At 38.0% G+C, this 20,733-nt stretch overlaps 1 protein-coding gene across 2 annotated transcripts; it reads left to right on the top strand.

Moving 5' to 3' along the window:
* Nucleotides 1-1,389: 1,389 nt before the first annotated feature.
* LOC141605608 (mediator of RNA polymerase II transcription subunit 15a-like) lies at nt 1,390-18,333 on the top strand. Of its 2 annotated transcripts, none has more exons than XM_074424454.1 (12): nt 1,390-1,764; nt 6,553-6,664; nt 6,760-6,874; nt 7,534-8,949; nt 9,583-9,653; nt 10,555-10,629; nt 13,092-13,502; nt 13,953-14,723; nt 14,821-15,165; nt 16,682-16,879; nt 16,970-17,058; nt 17,845-18,333. In XM_074424454.1, the coding sequence occupies exons 1-12, from the start codon at nt 1,625-1,627 to the stop codon at nt 18,050-18,052; spliced, it is 3,951 nt and encodes a 1,316-aa protein (XP_074280555.1). In that variant the 5' UTR covers nt 1,390-1,624; the 3' UTR covers nt 18,053-18,333. The 2 variants fall into 2 exon arrangements, with proteins under 2 accessions (XP_074280555.1, XP_074280556.1); XM_074424455.1 differs by lacking the exon at nt 1,390-1,764 and adding an exon at nt 2,053-2,315.
* Nucleotides 18,334-20,733: the final 2,400 nt, after the last annotated feature.

Genomic DNA, 20,733 nt, shown 5'->3' with positions numbered 1-20,733 from the left:
TTTATTGGACTTTAAATAAAAATGGGCATTCGGTCAAAAATGGATATGCGGTCGCCTTTTCTCATCTTTGGGATACCAAGGCTACAATTACGGATCACAATCGTATGGATGCTGCTACTATAGTTTTTTTTGCAAAAGGCGGCTATGGAATCTACCAATTCAGGGCAATGGAAAACATTTCTTTGGAAATTATTATTCAACTCTCTTGCTTCTGGTAGCGAAGCCAAAAAAAGAAATTTATCATCGAGTTATCATTGCAAACTTTGTGCTTCTTTTGACAACTAATTGGAAACCTTGGAACATTTGTTTCGTGAAGGTCTCGTCACACATCTGGGCTGGCTCACCATTAGGTATTCGCAGTAATAATGGCAACAATATTTCTATTCAATCATGGGTGCTTAATTTGATTAATTTCCTCAGTATGGATGCTTCCTCAGACTCTTGTATTCCTTTCATTAGTACCCTATGGAGAATATGGTGCTTAAGGAATGATCTGCTCTTTTTCCCTGATTAAGCTATGGATTTATCTTCGCATATCAAGCTTCCCACGACGGATGCTAACAATAATTCCTTAGCTACTAAACGTCACCTTTCCTCCTCTGCTGCTTTCAAATTGGCGGCTTCTACTGAGATTGCCTCAATTAAGAACTATTCTCCTTTCTTTTTCATTGGGGATAGTTTATGCTCCAACAATATTCGTCTTAAGTGTGATGGCTCTTGGCATACGGATCTTAGGCTTCTGGTGGTTGGCTCTTTCAGGATTCGAATAGAGACATTATTCACACAGGCCAGTCTCTCTTTTGGGCAGGTTCTGCCCTTCAAGCTGAAGCTACTGCCTTTTTTCATGCTCTCAGAGATGCAACCAATCAGGGTTTCTGGCACATTGATGCTCAGACTGATTGTTTAAGTCTTGCTCTTCAATTAGCTGACTGCACTGATGTGCAACAGGAGCTCAAACCAGTCTTATGCTCTATTACTCATTTACTTGCTTCTTGTCATTGTTTCTCAATTAGTCACTATTCAAGGATCTTAAATAGGATTGTTCATAGCCTAGCGACTTTTGCTATGTGATAAAAATCCTAACCCTTTTGTCAAAAAAAAAATGTTCAAGTATAAATAACTTTGGCCGAATGAGTAGCTAAAATTAGGACAAAAGATGTTTAAAGTAACACAAAATCTCATTGAAGACGACACGTATCCGTCGCTTTGGAGTGACGGATACCATTTTCTCTCATAAATGACCCAAATAAAGGAGAGAGAAAAGCACATGGGGGTGCTCCCACCTTGTCCCTCTATTCGTTTTGTGAGTGTCATTACCCATCACTTGCTCAGACCCGTCTTCAGCAAGACTAACCCTTAAAGTAAAGCAGTGGACTAATTGTCGTAAACGGTGAACCAAATCATAGGACTTTTCCGTGTTAAAAAATGCAATTAAGTATGAAAGCAACCTCACATCCATGATCCACCACATTCCTACCATCCCCATTTTACACGCTTTCCTTCCTTTTTCGTCAATTCCATCTTCTTAATCTCTATCTCTATATAATATAATTTAATTATAATTGTAATTAATTAAGAGTATATTTATATGTAGTTGATTTAGAAAAGAAAAGAATTGAAATTGATGGATTCAAATAATTGGCGACCTCCACAAGCTGAAGTCCAGCTTCCTCCGATGGACGGCGGCGGCGGTGGTGGTGGTGGTAGTGGTGATTGGCGCTCTCAGCTTCAACCCGATTCCCGCCAACGGATCGTCAATAAAATGTAACTCTTTTCTTTTCTATTTATTTCCCCCTTTTTTTTAATTAGTTTTAATTGAGGTAAAGGCTACTAGTAGTCTGTATGTTGTTGCGATATATTCAATGAGTATGGAACATCCGGAAATGTAAGATTCTACTGCTTTAGGCACTGTGCTCAACTTGTTAATCATACTATCAATTTTAAAATGGTGGGATTCATTTCCCTTCTGAGATATGTAGTTATGTAACACTACGAAGATTACTTCCGAAATAAGGATAAAGATTGGTTTTTTCTTTCTAATGACAAAGAATTAAGCTTCCATGAGTTTTTGGAAGTTTCATGGGAGGGAATGGAATCTCCTTACTTCCTACTTTCCTTTTCTATTTTGCTATTTATTGTTATGCTCGATTGCTTTGTGGGTGTAATCAGGTTGTATCTACTACCGATAATATTACATTTCCTATCTTTTCAATAAGAAGAATTAGCCTCTCTGTAAGACCGCTGAGCAAGTCCGTTTACTGGGAAGGGAGGGTTGTTGTGCATTCGTCAGATTGCCAACTGCTGCCTCTATTTTGGTAATTAGCTTTTTCCATGGAAACTCTTATACTATGTAACTTGCTCCAAAACTAGTACTAAACTATTTTCTACTTCTATCAGTAAATATATTCCATCGTTGTTTGGTTGCCCTTGTAAAGTCATGGGAAGTAGAAATTCCCGTGAATTACAAAAATCGGGGAAGTGAAACTTCCCATGGAATTGACTTCCTAGTTCCTACAAAAATGTACTAAGTTGTTTAGTTACTAACACACCCAAGGGGTCGTTTCGTTGATGTTGGAAGTGCAAATTCATGTGTAATAGACAATCATGGGAAATAAACCCCCTTTCCTAATTCATGGAAGTTTCTAAAAGTTGTTCGGTTACCTATGTGGGAACTATCATGGATGACAGAAGACAGTTGCAATCATTTCATTTTACCGATACCAAAAGCTATGTAAATTAGGGTTTTATGTACCCTATTGGAAAATTTATTCTTTTTGGGTAAGATTATCGAAAGACAGTTGCAACCGTTTCAATTTACAATGTGGGTATATTTTGAAATGATGGCCTGAGAAAATTTAGTATTTGACCAAAAAAGTCTGAAAATTTCATGTTGGGGGGAAATATTAAGTTTTGGAAAGTAGCATCTATTAGAAATGCCTTTATATGGTTATTTTATATCTGGTTTGGCAACCATGGATGGCTTATTTATTTCAGGTGTTATATTTGAAGGAAGCTAATAAACAAGGCAGATTGTGAGACTAGATTTTTGATGACTTGACTTTCACAACGGTAGTGGGGGGACTTTATCAGATATGCTTTTCCTAGTTACTCAGTTTGTTCCAGGCTGAGTTTGCAGAGCTGCGGGAATATGGCACTAGTGAGAGCCAGCCTCACTCTATTAGGGTTTTAGGGTTTGTTTGAATATACTTGTTGAAGGGAAAGGGAAGAAGGGGAGGGATATGGAGGTATGATGTTTGTTTTTCTGTTTTTCGTTGGAAGAATTTTAATTTGGCTTGTAAGATGGAAATGGAAACCTCCATTTCCTGTCCTCTTTTCCCACCAAACCTATTTACTATCCAAACAATAAATGCTCAACATGCCCTTTCCCTCCAAATCACTTATCTGCTACACAAGAGCCTGTCCTCTGCGAAATAAGAGCTCTGGTCTCAGGACGCAGCAGTGCGGAGGACTCTTGTCCATTGGAGGGCCGGAAGGCGGAGGTTGTTCCGTAATTGAAGTCGCTGGCTAGCTTATCTGCGGTATTAAACCTTTTGGCAGCTCAATCTTCACAGTAATAATTATGCCGGTCCCATAAGAAATTAAAATTTACTCCTGCTAATAAGCTTAAAGCACATTTTACAGGGATGTGCTATAAGAGTCACCCATTACCTTTTAGGCAAAATTCCCTCCTGGGATCAAGTCATCACACCTGCTGTAAACCTATCTCGAATAGTAAAGCAAGAACAGAGTCAAAGTCCATTTTGAATGTGGGAGTCTTAATATAGAAGGGTCACAGGCCACTAGCCAGTTCCCCGGCTATCTCTAATTTTTACTGGTAAGAACAGGATTTATAAATGAAAGTGGGTAAGGGCCTGGCTTAACCTTCCTAATTAGGTCAGAGGCGTAGCCCAGCACGTTGCCACCTAGCCGCTGGTGTGCCTACTTGATGCTTGTGTATCTTCAAGGTCATCATTGCTGGATGCAGCAATGGGTGCTGTAGTTGCTGCAATTTTCAGAAAAGTAGCTACAGATCAGTTAACTGAAGTGACGAGAAAGCTGAAGGCCTTTGTGAGAGCTTACTCCAATGTTCATGCATTACCGCCGCAAATAGCATGGGGAATCTTGTTAGCAAATCCCAAAGTGACTGACCATATAGTCTAATTTTATGCCTTTTCAGAGACAAAAAAGGTAGCAACCATAGACCTAGCTCCCAGAAGAAGGGCACTCATGACATTTCCTAAGTTGTCTCTTAACCGCTTTTGCGCAGCTACTTCTGCTCCAATCTATGCTTTCCCTTTAGGGGTGGTGTATTGGCGTTCCTAGATAAGCACGCAGGGGGGACTATCGATCTGGGAGGGTGCTTAGCTCGACGAGTGGGTAAAGAGACTAAGCTACATGCTGGAGAAAAGTGTCAGTATAGTCTTTTTTGGTGGTGATTTCATTTGTTCTCTTCTTTTTGTCTTTTATGATGTCTGATATATAGAGAGTGTGCATGCTAGAACCATCTTCTTTCATTTCTTTCTTCACTGCAAACTGGTGACTAAGTCCAAAGGCAAAAAGCACCTCCAATTCTTCATCATGCTTTCTTCATAGAAAGTAGAAACAAGCTGCCCAAGAAAAAACTGATGAGCTTGAAACTACTACCAATTCTTTGAATAGGCTAGAATCATCGTTCTAACAAGACTTTGGACCCTCTAATGTGAACGTGCTCACCTGATTGATTGGGGACCGGGTTTCCTTTCTTTATTTTATTCAGTAGACCAGTGGGCAGTGGCCAATCTAGCAAAATCAGCAATAGGTCTAAGGCCTATGATCTACCCATCAGGAGAAGAGCTATATATCAAAGATCTTAAAATCCCTCTACAAAGGGGAAATCCTCTATGCCCTAAACTAGTATAGACTAAACACTCTAGCGAGGACTTCCAAGAGTTGAAAATTCCACTTTCTGAAACTTGAACATTTGTACAGTAACATTTAAGGAACTATGATATTCCAATTTTTTGAAAGAGCTGATCTTGAAAAGTAGCTACTTTGAAAGAGCTGATCTTGGACAAACCATTAAATGCTTAGATTCAAAACCAATGATGATATTTGAAGAAGCGCAAGATGCCTTTACGAGGAGGGTCATAACTTTTCCAAAACTTAGCAAGCTGTTTGATACTGCCTTTGTAAGAAAACTTCCGAGCAACCTTTTTAGTTTATGAGTTGAAAACCTTTGATGAAGTCACCCGTTTTCATTTCGTTTGTGCGCCCCCCTCGCTTTTCTTCGGACGTGTTCTAAGCCCCCCAGCTCCGTCAGAAGATGGGAAAAAGGTATCAGACCCACATATTCTCCTTCATAATTAGTGCACTCCGCTTCATTTCAGTAACCCGTGTTCGCTTTTCATCTCAAATTATAGGCTAGGTCACGTTGAATAGGCAAAAGAGCCTTTGAAAGGTTTAGCTTGCATGAAGACCGTTTGAGACTAAGGATCCCTCTTATAAGTCTATAACCAGTAGGAGTCTGGTCGACCTTCTCAGTGAAGTAAAAGATACTAACTACTGGCCCCTATCCAATTGTGTGCCATACCTCTTCGTACTATCAAAAAAGCGATTTTTTGCTGAAGCCATGTTTGCTGCTCCAACCATTACCAATCAAGGGGTTAGTGTTGCTGAGTTGGAAAATTGCTTGATAAGTTACCTCACGGTTAAAATTTGGAAAGGATCCACGTGGTTGCAATTTTTATCTTAGGATTACCTTGACACTCAGTTCCTCATACAGGACAATCATACCCGAGTTAAAGCAACATAAATTAGGGTTACAAGATCTGGTACTCAGGAAAAGGCAAGTGCGGGAATATAGTAGACATATATCTCTGATTTGGAATACATAGATAATTTGTGCTGGAAATATTATTAGGATACAAATTAACTGGTATCAATTCATATGCTGTCACAATTTGATGCATCTATTAGAGAAGAATGTTGGCAAGATTTGGAAGAAATGGTGAATAATTATTCTTGAACGGGTTTGTTTGGATCCAAAAGGAGGAGGGAGGGTCAGGGGAGGGGAAATGGAGCAAGTGTTTCCCTCCATCCAAACAAAGGGTAAGGGGGCAAGGTGGATTATGGCAAAGCGGGCTTGGCGGCCAGTGGCGACCGTGTGCAAGCCTGCAAGGCGTGTGCCTAATGCATGCGACCCACACGATTCTTGCAGTTTTTCTTTACTTTTTAAAATTAAACTTATTGCTGCCATACTTTCTTTGTGTCATGTTTTATTTATGTATTTATTTTATCGTTCTTCTCTTCACATTTAATTTCTTTCCTAGTATATTGCGTCGTCATAGTATCGTGTTTTTCCTTTCTATCGGCTATTTTCTACCACCTCAGATTGGTAGTTCCGTACGATTGATTATTCACATTAGCCAATTCGCAAACTTGTACGACTTGGGCTTTGTTGTAGTTTGGTTCGATTTATGTGTTAGAGCGTCAGTCTATTCTTTGCTTCTCTTTATAATGTTAAGCGAAGAGTTACTGGACGAAATAACTATTTGAGTTTCACTATAATTTTAGAATGGAAACTCTTAAAAGACATCTCCCTTTCTCTGGCCAAGAAGGAGTCCAAGAGCTCAAGCAGATCGCGATAAGATTTGAAGAGAAGATATATAGTGCTGCTACAAGCCAGGCATGTGCTAAAATCTTGATGCTAATGCTGTCTTATTTTAGTCGTGTCTTGTCTAGATTATATTCTATTGACAACTTATTGTTCTGTATTTTCAGTCTGATTACCTGCGGAAAATTTCCTTGAAAATGCTTACAATGGAGTCAAAATCTCAAAGTGCGCTCCCCAGTGCTATGCCTTCCAACTCTACTGGCCGAAATCCACAAGATCAAGGTACTTTTTTTACTAGCATGATTCGTGCACTTGTATTTAAGACACTTTTTTTCTGAGAGAATATTTCCCTGAAAAATGGGGTTTCTTAAATCTCCTTTTGTATATGGGTGGCACCCTCTTGGTGCCTTTCTGTACTTATGGCATCCTTCAATCAATATCCTCTATTACTTGTAAAAAGAGAAGTCGTGTTAGGCTTGTATGAGGAGGGACAAGTAGCCACTTTTCCTGTTAAAACATGGAAACGTCAATGCCCCTTCTCCCTTCTTTGTTGAATTGTGTGCATACTCGCATTCCTTGATTGATTTGTAGATTCCGAGATCAAGATTATAACAGATATGTAGTACCATGCATATAACGCCACATAGGTTACTTTGTTTGGCACTCTTCCATGGAAATTAGTTTGCTGCTAAAAATTTTGCCCTTAAACCGTACAGAGTAATATTTTCTCTTGTGGCTTTGTTCCTCAATCACTTGCACGAGCCCTCGAGGGACTACGGTAATATATTTGTAATCTTGTTTTGGCTTATTCCTTAAACGAAATAGAGCCTAAACATCAATTATTTTCTTTCGCGACTTCGTTTCTTGATACTGGTATAGTGGTTTGTGATTGTTTCTATTTTTCTAGAACTTATTTAGTCTACTATGTCATTGTCTTTCAGTGTCTTCTCAGAATATGCAGTCCCAAGTGCAGAACCAGAACCAGAACCAGAACCAGAACCAGAACCAGAACCAAAACCAAAACCAAAACCAAAACCAAAACCAAAACCAATCTGTGCCTCTCCAAATGGCACCTAATCAATCTCAAGCTCGTCAGCAGCTGTTGACTCCCAACGTGCAAAACAACTTAGCATCTGGAGGGATGCAAACTGTTGCCAACCTACAAAATACATTACCGGCTAATGGTTTGCCACAAAATGCCATGCCAAATGTTGCTCAGAATTCCAATCTGCACAATATCTCTGGCATCTCGCAAAACTCTATGGGAAATACAATGAATCATGGAATTGCTTCCAGTATGTTCTCTAATGCTCAAAGGCAATCGCAAGGAAGGCACCAACAACCCGTTGGTTCTCAGCAAACTCAGAATTCACAGCAGTTTGCTTATCCACAGTTGTTGCAGCAGAATTTTCAGCAACAAAATATTCAACAACCCTTGACGCAACAACAGCAACAACCAACAACACAAACTTCATCTGCTATGCAGCCTTCCATGATTTTAGGGGTGCAACAAAACCAACAATCGTCTATTCAACAGTCAAATCAGCCTTTGCTTCAGCAGCATCAACAGCCAGTTATCAGGCAGCATCAACAACAGCCTCAACCTCAGGCGTTGAGCTCGCAACTGAATGCTGGACACATGCAACAAAGTCAAGTGATTAGTCAACAACAAAATCCAGGGAGCATTCAACAAACTCAACTGATTAGTCAACAGACAGATGTTGGGACCATGCAACAAAATCAACTGATTGGTCAACAACAAAATGTTGGGAACATGCAACAAATCCAACACAGTGATCAACAACAAAATATGGGGAATATGAAACAGAGTCAACTAATTAGTCAACAGAGTAATTTCACAGATATGCAACAGCAGCAGAGGCTGCTAGGGCAGCAGAACAATATTCAAAACCTGGCACCACAACAGCCAACTAACCATCAGAACATGCAGCAGCAGCAACACTTACTAGGTCAACAAAGCAGTCTTCAGAACATGCATCAGAAACACTCAGGTCACCAGAATTACGTTGGCGGGCAGCAAATGATTGGAACTCGGTCAGGAAATGCAAACATGCAGACAAACCCACAGCAGTCGGTAACTTTGATGGAACAAACCAAGGTGCCCATGCAGCAACAGACCCAGAATGCACTGCCAGGTGGAAGTGGACCACAACAGCAACAATCACTGTCACAGCAGCAGCTGATGTCGCAGCTACAACCTCAGCCGACACACTTACATCAGCAACTGATTATGCAGCAACGGATGCAGAACATGAACCCTTTGCTACAACAACAGAACTTGATTGATCAGCAAAAGCTTTTCCAACCACAAAGACCCACTCCTGAGGCACCATCCAGTATGTATCTACCTTCTAAAATTCGCCTCTGCTAATGTTTGGATAAAATTGTGTACGTCTCATTTTTATTTTGGATTGCTTTTATTGCTGACGAAGCTTATTCCATTCATCTTTGTTTGGAGTTGATGAGTTACTGTCCGCGGTCCTTGCTTCCGTACTTTATTCAGCATTTCCAACTTCTCCATCATACAGAATATATTCAATTTCTTTTTGTTCATTTTAATCATTTCAAACATTTGAGCTTTATTTGGAACAATAGTAGAGGGGAGGAGGGCAGAGGGGAAGGTAGCAAGGATATTTTTCCAAATCTTTCCTATCTTGAAAAGATCAAATTTGTCTTGGGCTCACTCCATTGCTCTCATATCCATTTCTCTTGCAACAGAACATCGTATCCAAAAAGGAATTTTGTTCCCCTCCCTGTCCCTCTAGTCCTCTTCATCCCTCCTTCCAATGAAGTGGTTAAGGAAACTGATAAGTTGGAGATCTGAATATTGTTCAACTGCATTTGGAGTTATCACTTATATATCATCCTTTTTGATCAACTTGTCTCCCTGTTTATGAGCGTCTTAACATTAGCTTAAATGTTCTCATCTCAATTAATGAGCCTTACATTGTATTCTTGTGATTTCTAAGCCTCCTTGGATTCCACTGCTCAGACGAATAGTGCGAACGTCGGTGATTGGCAAGAAGAGGTCTATCAAAAGGTAACATTTCTATCCCCTGGATATCAACCATTTGCGTTCAGCAATTTGTAGATGCAGCTGCTTGGGAAATCAGGCCAGGATTGCTTTTATAAGCCTGCGTAGTCTTTTTGGGCTTTTTTTGTGTGTGTTTTGGATCTGGTAATTGATCTAAGGCTTGGTTCATGTTGGCTTTAGTTGACCGTTTGATTTAAGTTTGTTCTCTTCATTAGCTGTTTTGTATAATAGTGCAACTCCCTGCAATCAGAGTCAGGCTGAACACGTCAAACATGTCCTCCAAAGTCCAACTCCGGAACATTTTCTATTGTATTGGCCTTTGGCTGGGTTTTGTTGGGGTCTTATTCGCTGGTGCATCTTTGTTTTTAGTATGGTTGTGAGTAGATTTCAAATTGATTATTTTCTGAATGAGGAGAGTTAACTTGCTATTACTAGTATTGGTTCGTTTCAATCCTATTTACGGAACTTGATGCTTGGAGTTGTAATGCAGGCTTTGGTGAATTTAAGTTATCGTTCTAGATTTTGGTTTAGTTGATCAAAAATAGAAAACCAGCGATTGTTCTCTATATGTACTAATAACATGTCGTATGTTGGAACCCTTGGAAACCCCTTAAAAAACGTACCCCCCTCTCCCCCTTGCGCACTTTTTTTTGGTAATGCAAAGGGTAGATGTAGATAAAATAATAGAGGGAGGGATTGGGGTTTGAAGATTCTGCCCTTCCATTCTTACGGACTGTTAGAGAACATGACTCTTAAAATTATGTAGTGGATGTGATAGAAAATCGAAGGTGTAACGAGAGTACGAGACATATCAATGATGTTTGAGATAACTTTAAATGTTCCTACTTTCTAATGGTCTTGATTCCTGAAACATTGCTCTGATTCTAATTTTCTATGATATTGACAGATTAAATCTATGAAGGATTTGTACTATGCAGATCTTAATGAGATGTACCAAAAAATCTCTATTAAACTGCAACAGGTATGCAAATTGCATGTTTAGCTTTTGTGTTTGTTATTCCTTGCAGTTCTATGCAATTCCATCTGCTAGCATTTCAGAGGAGTGTAGACAAAACATTGGGAAGTTTTGCTAACCGTGATTAATCTCAACAAAAAATGTCCTTAACATGCAATGCATCTCACATCACTACCTATCAATTGGAGGAACATTAAGTAAATAATCACATAATCCGTTTCAGAATACCTTCCAAAACACAAATATAGTACTATCTAAGGAGTGGAAATACATAGCTACTTATCTAAAAGACAAATACATGCTTCAACGTAATAAAGGATTAGTGGGCCAAGTGGAAGGTATTTATTTAACATTAGCTAAAATAATCAGGACTCTTAGGAGATTGTATCTCCGGAATAGTGAAAAATATTGAGATTTGAAGGTATTTTTGAAACAAGCAAATAGCGAAAAATGAATGGTATGTGGAACGGGGGTGATTTCCCTAGATAATGTTATTGTAGAAAATATTTCCCATCATAATGTTTCTTTAGGTTTGGTTAATCCAAGTTTTAGTTTTAGGTGCTTAAGTGAAAAAAAAAGAGACAACGTATACTATCTACCGCTTTACCAACTGAGAATTTATGGTTTATTTCTCATATGGAACTATCAATATGCCCTTATTTCTTAAGTATGTCATTGTTTGTGATGAACTGCAATTGCCCTACTATGTCGGTTACACAATTTTGTTGGTTGTTTGCGGGGGTTTTTTTTTTTTTCTTTTTTTTTTTTGCCCTTGAAGAGTAAAAAGCTACCTAAACATTTAAAATTCTAGTTTTATTTCCCTTAATTTCAATGCTTAACGCCTGTAATACAAATGCACATGACAATTGAGTTATATTTTTTCTTCAACTGGTTTACAGGTGGTTGCTTCTTATAAGCAAATTGCACCAACAGTAGTACAAGTGCTTTATTTACTCTCTAGTTACTTTTCGTCTTTGATTTGTGACTTACTGTCTTATTTTTAGTAGAGATTATGGGCTCATTTGTAAGGATGTTAACCGGTTGATCAATGTAGATTGTGAAAGAATATAGTAGGAAATTTATAGCGACAAAAAATGCTTATTTTTACCAAACGTTGGATCGCAATCGAATTGGTAAAGTGGTAAATTACTAAATTGTATACATTATTTTTATTTTTTTCACTTGAGGACCTAAAGCTAAGGCTTGGATTAATCCAAACCTACAAAACATTATGATGGGAATTATTTTCAGATGAACTATATTGAGGGAATTAATTTCTTCAATAACATTATCTAGGGAAATCACCCGTGGAACGGAGAGTGCAAAGTAGCGCAATAAAATTTGGAAGCATTGTCTTCAAAATACCCCCTTTTCAAAATTTGTTGGAGCCTTGTGCAATGCTTGACTTTGGCGATGCCAAACTCATCTTCTCTATACGACTATACGTTGTCTTCTCTACGAACTTATAAGGCCCTCTTGTCTTTGTGATCTTTCTTGACTTCCATATTCTGTTGCTTTGGGAAAACATCATCTATCCCTTTGGAATGAACACTTTCGCAGAAGTTCTGAGCTCACAGTTCGTAATTTCTTATGCAACTGAACCCAATAAGTAGATTATACATCCGAGGTATTACCTCCAAGAATAACTGGTTGTGTGGTTCCCGAGTTTTATAATAAAGTTTCCGAGTTTCGTTTTAAAGATTATGAGCTCTACTATAAAGTTTCTGAGTTTGTTCACCTAAACATTAAGCTAAAAAAAATTACAATATAACTCAATAAGTATACATATAAATTGAGCTAATTTTGAGTTTTGACGTCAAAAAAATAAAATGTAACTTATAAACTTTAAAAGCTCAGAAAAAATATATGTAACTAGTTGCTAAAAGGTCTGAATACATCAGATGCGTGTTCCTTTTTTCCCAACTGAACAATGGTTTCTCCACCTAATATCGATCATGTTCATGCACTCTCATCTTCTTCCAACTCTTTTCGTGACAATTGTTTATGCTTATATGCCCTGTCTCTCATGAGAGTCTCACCTTAATATGTCTGATAGCATGTTAGATTTTTGAAGGAGAGTAAAAAAACATAAGTTTTGGTAAAGTTGCCCAATGAATTTTAACATCAAAAGCACTTTCACCCCTGTGGTGTCCTTTTGTATATGGGCGTCACTCCCCTTGATGTCCTGTAATGAATACTTCTTATCTTTTTTCATGAAAAAATCTTAGGCCCTTAGATATGCATTTCTACAATTGACCAAGGCAAGTTATGCAACTAGCAAGTAGCAATTTAGACCTTCCTAGGAAGAATACTGACCCCATACATGAAAATGCTGCAAATTTTGCAAGCACTGCTTTCAATACTATCAGTGCTTGTCTGTATCGAGGAAACATGAAAGTAAGCAGTTTGTATAAAAATCTTTCTTTCACGTTTGAAATACGTATACTTATTATTTGTGCATTAAACAGCATGACTCTCTTCCCCAACAACCAAAGATCGATCAAATTGAGAAGCTCAGAGTGTTCAAACAAATGTTGGAGAGGTTAATGCAAGTTCTCCAAATTGCAAAGAACAACATTTCACTTTCTCACAGGGAAAAGTTACCATCTTTTGAGAAGCAGATTGTAAACTTACTCAATCCAAACAAGCCCAGAAAGCCTCCTCAACTACATTCTCAAATTCCCCAGGCACAATTACATGATAGTGGAGCAAACACTCAGTTGCAGTCTATAAATTTACCAGGTTCTGTTCCTACCATGCAACAGAGCAGTGTGACTAGCTTGAAGAATGGTTCTATTCCTACATTATCCGGTATTTCTTCTTTGCCACAGAACACTCCCAGCTCATTACAGGCTAGTTCGAATTTCGACTCAGGACAGGCAAGTGTTGCGAAATCAATCTTTGGTTTTGAAAATTGCACCTCAGGCGTGCTCAAGCACAAGGCTTCTTGAGGCAGTAGCTAAAATACTTCAGGAGTCTTTGTTGCGCCTTTTGCGTAAGGCGCGGCTAACGAGGCCCACTATTATGCAATTACCTTAGTTTTTATTTCTACTTTTATTTGCTCTTTCATTTGGCCACTTTTATGTTGCTTGTGTTTTTTTCATGCTGACTCTATAAAATCCCAAAAAGGGTGGTGCAATTGGCGTTGCACAGAGTTTTATTTTGAAAATACAAATTTTTTTGAGAAAACCATATGCCTCTTGTGTATGAGGCTCGCACCTTCATGACTTACATTATGCCTCGTCATGTCGGGCTCTTGTCACTTTGATGCATTTCATGCCCTTTTAAAACTAAGAGGGCAGCTAGTTATAATTTCATCCTTGCAACAGAATACCATTGGTGCTCCTAAGCATGCAACTACCGCTTCATTTCAACCACAAATTGGGAATAATTTGCAGCAACAAAATGTTAACAGTCTACACGCCAGCTCAAATATGCTTCAAAATCAACATCTGAAACAACAGCATGAGCAGCAAATGCTACAAAGCCAACAGTTCAAGCAACATATCCAGAATATGCAAATGCAACCACAGTTACAAAAACAGCATATATTGCAGCAGCAGTTGCACCATCAACCGAAACAGCAGCAAGCCTCACAAATGAGACATCTTGGATCAGGTGGCTTTCCGCAACAGCTCTCGTCAGCCCAGCGTTTTCTGAACCAGCAGTCAAAGCCCGGGGCGTCTTTTCCAGTATCGGCTCCTCAGCTACTGAATGCAGTGTCTCCCCAGATAAATCAGCATCCTTCTCCACAAATTGATCAGCAAAATCATCCTCCATCTGTTCCGAAAGGCGGGACCCCCTTAAATTCTACACATTCGCCTTTTGTCCCATCTCCATCAGCATTGTTGGTGCCATCTCCTGTTCCTGGTGATCACGAGAAACCTACTGTTTCCTCACTCACTAATGCTACAAATGTTGGTCATCAACAAACTAGTGCACTTGTTGCACCTCAGTCACTATCCATTGGCACCCCTGGGATATCACCCTCTCCTCTTTTTGAGTGTGCGGGACCAGATGGTACTCTTGTTAATGCCTCAGCCACTGTTTCTGGGAAATCCAGTGTAACAGAACAACCGATTGAGCGCTTGCTTAGAGCAGTAAGTAACAGTTGACCACTAGTTGCATTTGGAACATGATACTCATGTCAATCACATATCCTTCATAATTATCCCCCCCGTATTCCTCTGTCTCCAGGTAAAATCCATATCGCCAAAAGCTTTGAATGCAGCAGTCAGTGACATCAGTTCAGTTGTCAGCATGGTTGATCGTATTGCGGGATCGGCTCCAGGTAACGGCTCTCGAGCTACGGTTGGTGAGGATTTGGTTGCCTTAACAAGGTGTCGGTTGCAAGCTAGAAATTTTCTTACACAAGATGGAAGTAATGGAACAAAGAGAATGAGACGGTATACTAGTGCAATGCCCTTAAATGTTGGAGCATCTGCTGTCAGCATGAATGATAGCTTAAAGCAACTGAGTGGGCCATATACACCTGAGCTAGAGTCTACTGCAACATCTAGTGTTAAGAAGACTAGGATTGAGGTATCTCCTATCATACTGCTTTTTTTGGCAATTTAACTGACTTGTGGATGACATACATTAGCATAAATTGAGTTGCTTTAGTCGTACACTTGCTCTCATGTGAAAAAGATTATCCAGATGTGTAACTGGATTTGACATAACCAGATTTCTAAACACCATTCGCACGTAGATCCGGTAGAAACAGTGTGGTGGTATCTCTTGAAATTCTGAAATCTAATGATGATATGTAACTAAAGTGAGGGAAGGGGAGAAAGATACTGCTTGAAGACTTAGTTAAAAGCTAAGCCTCAAGGGCGGCTCAATGAAACACTAGCCAAAATGACTTGGGCACCTTAGGTGTAGCCTTATACATAAAGGAACAGCTAGTGACACAGTATCATGCAATTCCATGTTTTCTTCTAATTCTTTCCTTGTGCAGTTCCTTTCTGCTGCATTTATGTTATCCCTTTTTAAAAGTTCAATCAAAAGGGTAATTTCTGTTTGCAAATTGTGTAAAATAAGGTATGCACCTTCGTCTTGTTCACTTTACACCTTTTAAACAAGTTGGGGAGTGAGACTTTTGTGACGTGCAATGATACTCAACATCATTCAGTATTGTTTTAGGGTTTTGCAGGCTACCTGCTGTTCTGAACTGCATTTTGTAACAATCACGATTTGTGTTCATAACATGTGAAGAAAGGTCAAACTTTCAAATGGGATTTCAAAAATAAATGGTTGTCCTGAAGGAACTTGAAGGCTATTTTTCAAATGGGATTTCAAAAATAAATGGTCAAACTTTCTATTTTTAGTATACAACCCTGTTTTTTATATTGCTATGTGAGTGTGATACGAATTTGGTGCGGAAGCGTTTTAAAGAATAATGTGTTAAAGAATAAGAACGATAATGATAAAAGGGATATTTGCTTCGATTTCTAGTCAAGCGTTGAATGAGATTTGTGTTCAACAAACTGTCGAAAGCACAAAGTTTTGATAGAAATTTTTAGTGTAAAACTTGATTTGAGTTGAAAATGGCTGCGGCCAATCCTTTGTTTTTATTCAACGCGTTTTGAGTAAATTCACGATCATTCTCAATAGGTCTTGAGTTTGGTCCCCATTGTTATTGTTATAGGTCTAACAATAGCAAATATCCCATTGGTTCGATTTATTCACATAATTCGAAACAAATATCCTTTATTTCTTGTTTCATTCACATATAAAAAAACACATAAAAATTACCTTTTATCAATTTCGACAATCAGACAGTCATCAGCACTGTTCGATTCAATAAATTCCGCTTCCGCATTCACATCATATAAACTCCGCTGCCCAATTCGCATCAGAGTGCCCCTAGATGAATTCATTCTACGATTATTGGAATAGCTGCGAGACAAAGTTGCTTTGAGTCCCATAAATCAAGTTAAATCTTACTGAGCATCAGGAATAGTTGAATTGGATTTTGGTGATCCCTATTCTTATGCAGATGCGGAGTACCATTTTCTGTTTTTATGTTTGAGACTTTGTGTTTCTGATGGTACAGGTAAATCATTCCCTTTTGGAAGAAATCAGGGAAATAAATGAGCGCCTTATAGATACTGTTGTTGATATCAGTGATGAAGACATGGGTCCATCAATGGCTGCGCCAGCTGCAGAAGGCGAAGGGACCGTTATCAAGTGCTGTTATAATGCTATAACTCTTAGCCCGAGCTTGAGATCGCAGTATACTTCAGCACAAATGGTTAGTATGTGGTACACATTTGGAATATGTAGTCGTAGTGTTATGTGTGCATTTGTTTATTAATCTGTTGGTACCTTTGGTCCCTTCCAGTCACCAATTCAGCCATTGAAGTTGCTGGTTCCTGCTAATTATCCAAATTGTTCACCAATTTTGCTGGACAAGTTACCAGTTGATGTTAGGTGAGTTTGGAGAAATCTGGATCTTCAGACATTGTTCTTTCAGGTCTTTTTTCTTACTCCCCAATGCCCGTATATCATAGGAGTATGTGATGTTTCCTATTTATCTTTTAAGGATTGCTTTTATTTGGGACTATTCCTACATTTCCTACTTCCCAGTGCACGTATATGCTATAAGTACCCCATCAAGAGGGTAATAGTTACTTGTTTCCTCTAGGGTAATGGATTACCAATTTACCATCATAGGGGATTATTAATTCCTTACCAGCCCTTCATCCTCCCTTCTCCCCTCATTGTCCACATTCCCTCATTTAGTTTCCCGTGTCCACAATCTTCAAAATTCATTCCAATATATAACAGAAAATATTGTCATGTGAGATCTTGTTTGATTAGTCTTTAAGAGCATATTAAGAATATCAACGTGTATGATTTTTATGAATATGTAATGAAGATATTAACGATGTAAAATGCTCATTGACATACGTTCAAAAGAGAAATGGGTAAATTGGAGTTGAATGGAGGGACTATTCATTTTCATATGTATGATAAAAAATACTGCTCTGTACATATGTTGAACAAATGTATTGAAATGAGATGAATGGAAGGAGTATTACCTCGTCCTTTCTAATCTAGATGTCTGCTTAGCTAGTGTATATACTAATGACTTGGGTTTGAAACCAACAAGCATCAGTTTTACACTTAAAAAAAGTTGGGCACATTGTATTTAGCTAAGTGTATATTTAGCTTACATTGTATTTCTGATCAAATTTTGTGCTGTCTTGCTCGTAGCAATGAGCATGAAGATCTTTCAGTAAAAGCAAAGTCGAGATTTAGCATATCACTCCGAAGTCTTTCACAGCCAATGACATTGAAAGATGTAGCAAGGACTTGGGATGCTTGCGCTCGTGCTGTCATGACCGAATATGCACAGCGGTATGGTGGAGGGACATTTAGCTCAAAATACGGGACATGGGAAAATTGCTTGAGTGCGACATGATTCATAATTCATCACTTATAGAATGACAATCAGGACAAACATATTAATGCTCCAGAGCTGAAAGTTCATGCTGCTAGTCTTCGGTGAGGTCCGAGGTCTGTTAAATATGGTATGCGTATGTGTATATATAAACAGTAATTATCGACCATCAAATGTTACAAGCAGTGAAGTTAGCTATACTGCATTGTCCATACAGAAACAGTTGTGGAGTTTTGTACGGAGGTATGAATGAACATGGTACTCGTGTTACAAATTGATATATATTTTATGGTTTTTTTTTACATGGTACTCCCGTGTATTTACGACTTCGAGGCAGTACTCGTCTTCAAAAACTCTACTACCTCTGTCTCGGTCATTTGTGTTCCTATTTCATTCTAGGGTGTCGATTATTTGTTGCCCTTTCTATTTTCCTTTTAAGAAGGATAATGATGGTGGCGCCGAGATTAGGTGTCACCCTCTCACATGCATCCTTTATTGAAGGAGTCCTTACTTATTGTATGTGAGGGGGTGACGCCGAGATTGGGTGTCATCCGGTGGCGTCAACTCATATGGCGCCACCTGGTGACACCCAATCTCGGCGTCACCCTCTCACATGCAATAAGTGGGGACCCTTTCAATAAAGGATGCATGTGAGAGGGTGACACCTAATCTCGGCGCAATCCGGTGGCGCCCTATCATTATCCTTTTAAGAATGAATTTGAAGAGCAATTTGATAATTCACACTCAATTTGTTCAACTTGTCATTTAGTAAATATCCCTCTCCTCTTTCCTTGGTCTTTGTGCCAAATCAAAGTACAACAACTGACCGGGACGGAGAGAGTAATACCCTAAATTTAATGAAACCTCTTATAATATCCAAAATGCTCTAATTCGTCTCTTTTAAATATTTGTATGTACTTTTGTTGATCTTCTGCAATAATTGGCCATGCCATTAACATAATCTAGTGTCGGTGTCCGGCTTCATTTGCGCTATCTAAATGTACCAATTAAATTTTGTTTTTATGAAATATAATAATACCTTGACTTGTCTAATTCATATATTTGTCATTTATATTAAACTTTGTATAACATTTATTAAAATTATTATTTCTTATGAAATTTATCAACCAAATTATGAAACACACCTACTACTCATGTCAAATTATTCTTATTTTCATTATACTTCATGTTACTACAGTTACTTTCATTGTTATCTTTGTTAGTGTATTAACTAGTTTTGTGACCCGTGAAAATCACGGATTTGCTTGTTTTTGTTCTTTTATTTTTGCGGTATCGTTCATGAATGCATTATTCGGCTTGTTTGTCTTCTTGCTTATTATCTTGGAGATATGTTGGTAGGATACCTAAACAAGGCAATAAAGAGGGCCATGCCACAGTTCCCGAGGATAAGATATATTATATCTAAGAGGATTTGAGAATTTATTATATTAGAATAGTTGGAACTTGTTGGAAATCACAAACTCTTTATTGAACAATGGCATCAAAACCCATGAATCCCTCATTTTAAAGAACATACGAAAGTTCATTTTCTGATTTCGAAGGCTGGTATTGCATATAAATTAAATGGGAAATTGTCTTGTCTTGTGTTTCATCAGAGCACTTTAAACAACTTATTCTCAAAGCCTAGAAACAAAAGTCAACACAAATTATGGGAAAACGTAAAATTCCATTCAAACAGTGGAATATTAAGTTTGCAAACTACTCTTATTTTGCTACGGTCCTCACTGTCTTTGTCCTTTTACTGATTGTTGTCTTGTTGTGTTAATCAATGTTGATCCCCTTTCTATTTTTGTTCTTTGCTTTTTTTTTTACGGTGTTTAGATTGTCTTTGGATTTCGAGGGCGTTTGGCTTTGTCACGGTGGTTATTCAGTTCACTAAACATTGACGACTTTTGGTATTCTAGTACATGATATATTGTTTTTAGTGTTGTTTTGGTGCGTTCTAATAACCTTGGTCCCATTTTTATCCGGCAAAGAAACAAAAGGTTGGACACTTGAACATCTAATTCTATTCCTTATTACCTAACGTATTCTAATGAAAAAAGAAATGTAAAATAACGTAAACATGTAAAATATATAAATGAATGGATAATAATGATATTTTATAACTGAATTTTACATATTGTCTTTAGTCAATTAGAGACGATATGAATAATGCCTAGTAATCCTTCTGTTAAAATACAACTTATATTTATCTTACTAATTAGACTAAAATTACAAGTTTATTTTCTTAAATGCAAAGGAGTGTTAAACTTTTTCAACAAATAATACATTTATAATTCTTGTCGATGTGCCGGTCTTGCAACATCGTCCTTGTAAATTCAATTGATTTCCAACGTATTTGGAAAAATATTATTGAAATGATTTTTGTATAACGAAAAACCTAAGTGATATACTTAAATTATTAGCAAGGAGTTGATGACATGTGACTTATACAAATAAAATTTTAGAATAAATACGCATTCCATATTTTTAAAAATAAATTTTATGTGAGCAATTTTTGAGAGGATACACGAGAAAATGTATCTGTTCAACAATGACATCATTCTAGTTTCATTTCTATATGACTTGTTGTTGGTGAACTTTTATGTGAGAATATTTAACGCCTATCTCAATGAATTCCAAGAAATAAAGATGCACAATTTGTATTATTATACTTCCATTTTTTTAATTATCATCTT

Source organism: Silene latifolia, chromosome 10, assembly GCF_048544455.1.
Source record: "Silene latifolia isolate original U9 population chromosome 10, ASM4854445v1, whole genome shotgun sequence".
Taxonomy (NCBI): domain Eukaryota; kingdom Viridiplantae; phylum Streptophyta; class Magnoliopsida; order Caryophyllales; family Caryophyllaceae; genus Silene; species Silene latifolia.
Note: the sequence above shows the minus strand (reverse complement) of the source record. Positions and strands in the feature narration are given on the sequence as shown.

Bases quoted from the DNA above. Each gene is read 5' to 3' on its own strand.
- LOC141605608 (XM_074424454.1), top strand. From the start codon at position 1,625: ATGGATTCAAATAATTGGCGACCTCCACAAGCTGAAGTCCAGCTTCCT. The intron at 9,654-10,554 runs GTAACATTTCTA...TGATATTGACAG, and splicing joins AAGAAGAGGTCTATCAAAAG to ATTAAATCTATGAAGGATTT. The intron at 14,724-14,820 runs GTAAGTAACAGT...CTCTGTCTCCAG, and splicing joins TTGAGCGCTTGCTTAGAGCA to GTAAAATCCATATCGCCAAA.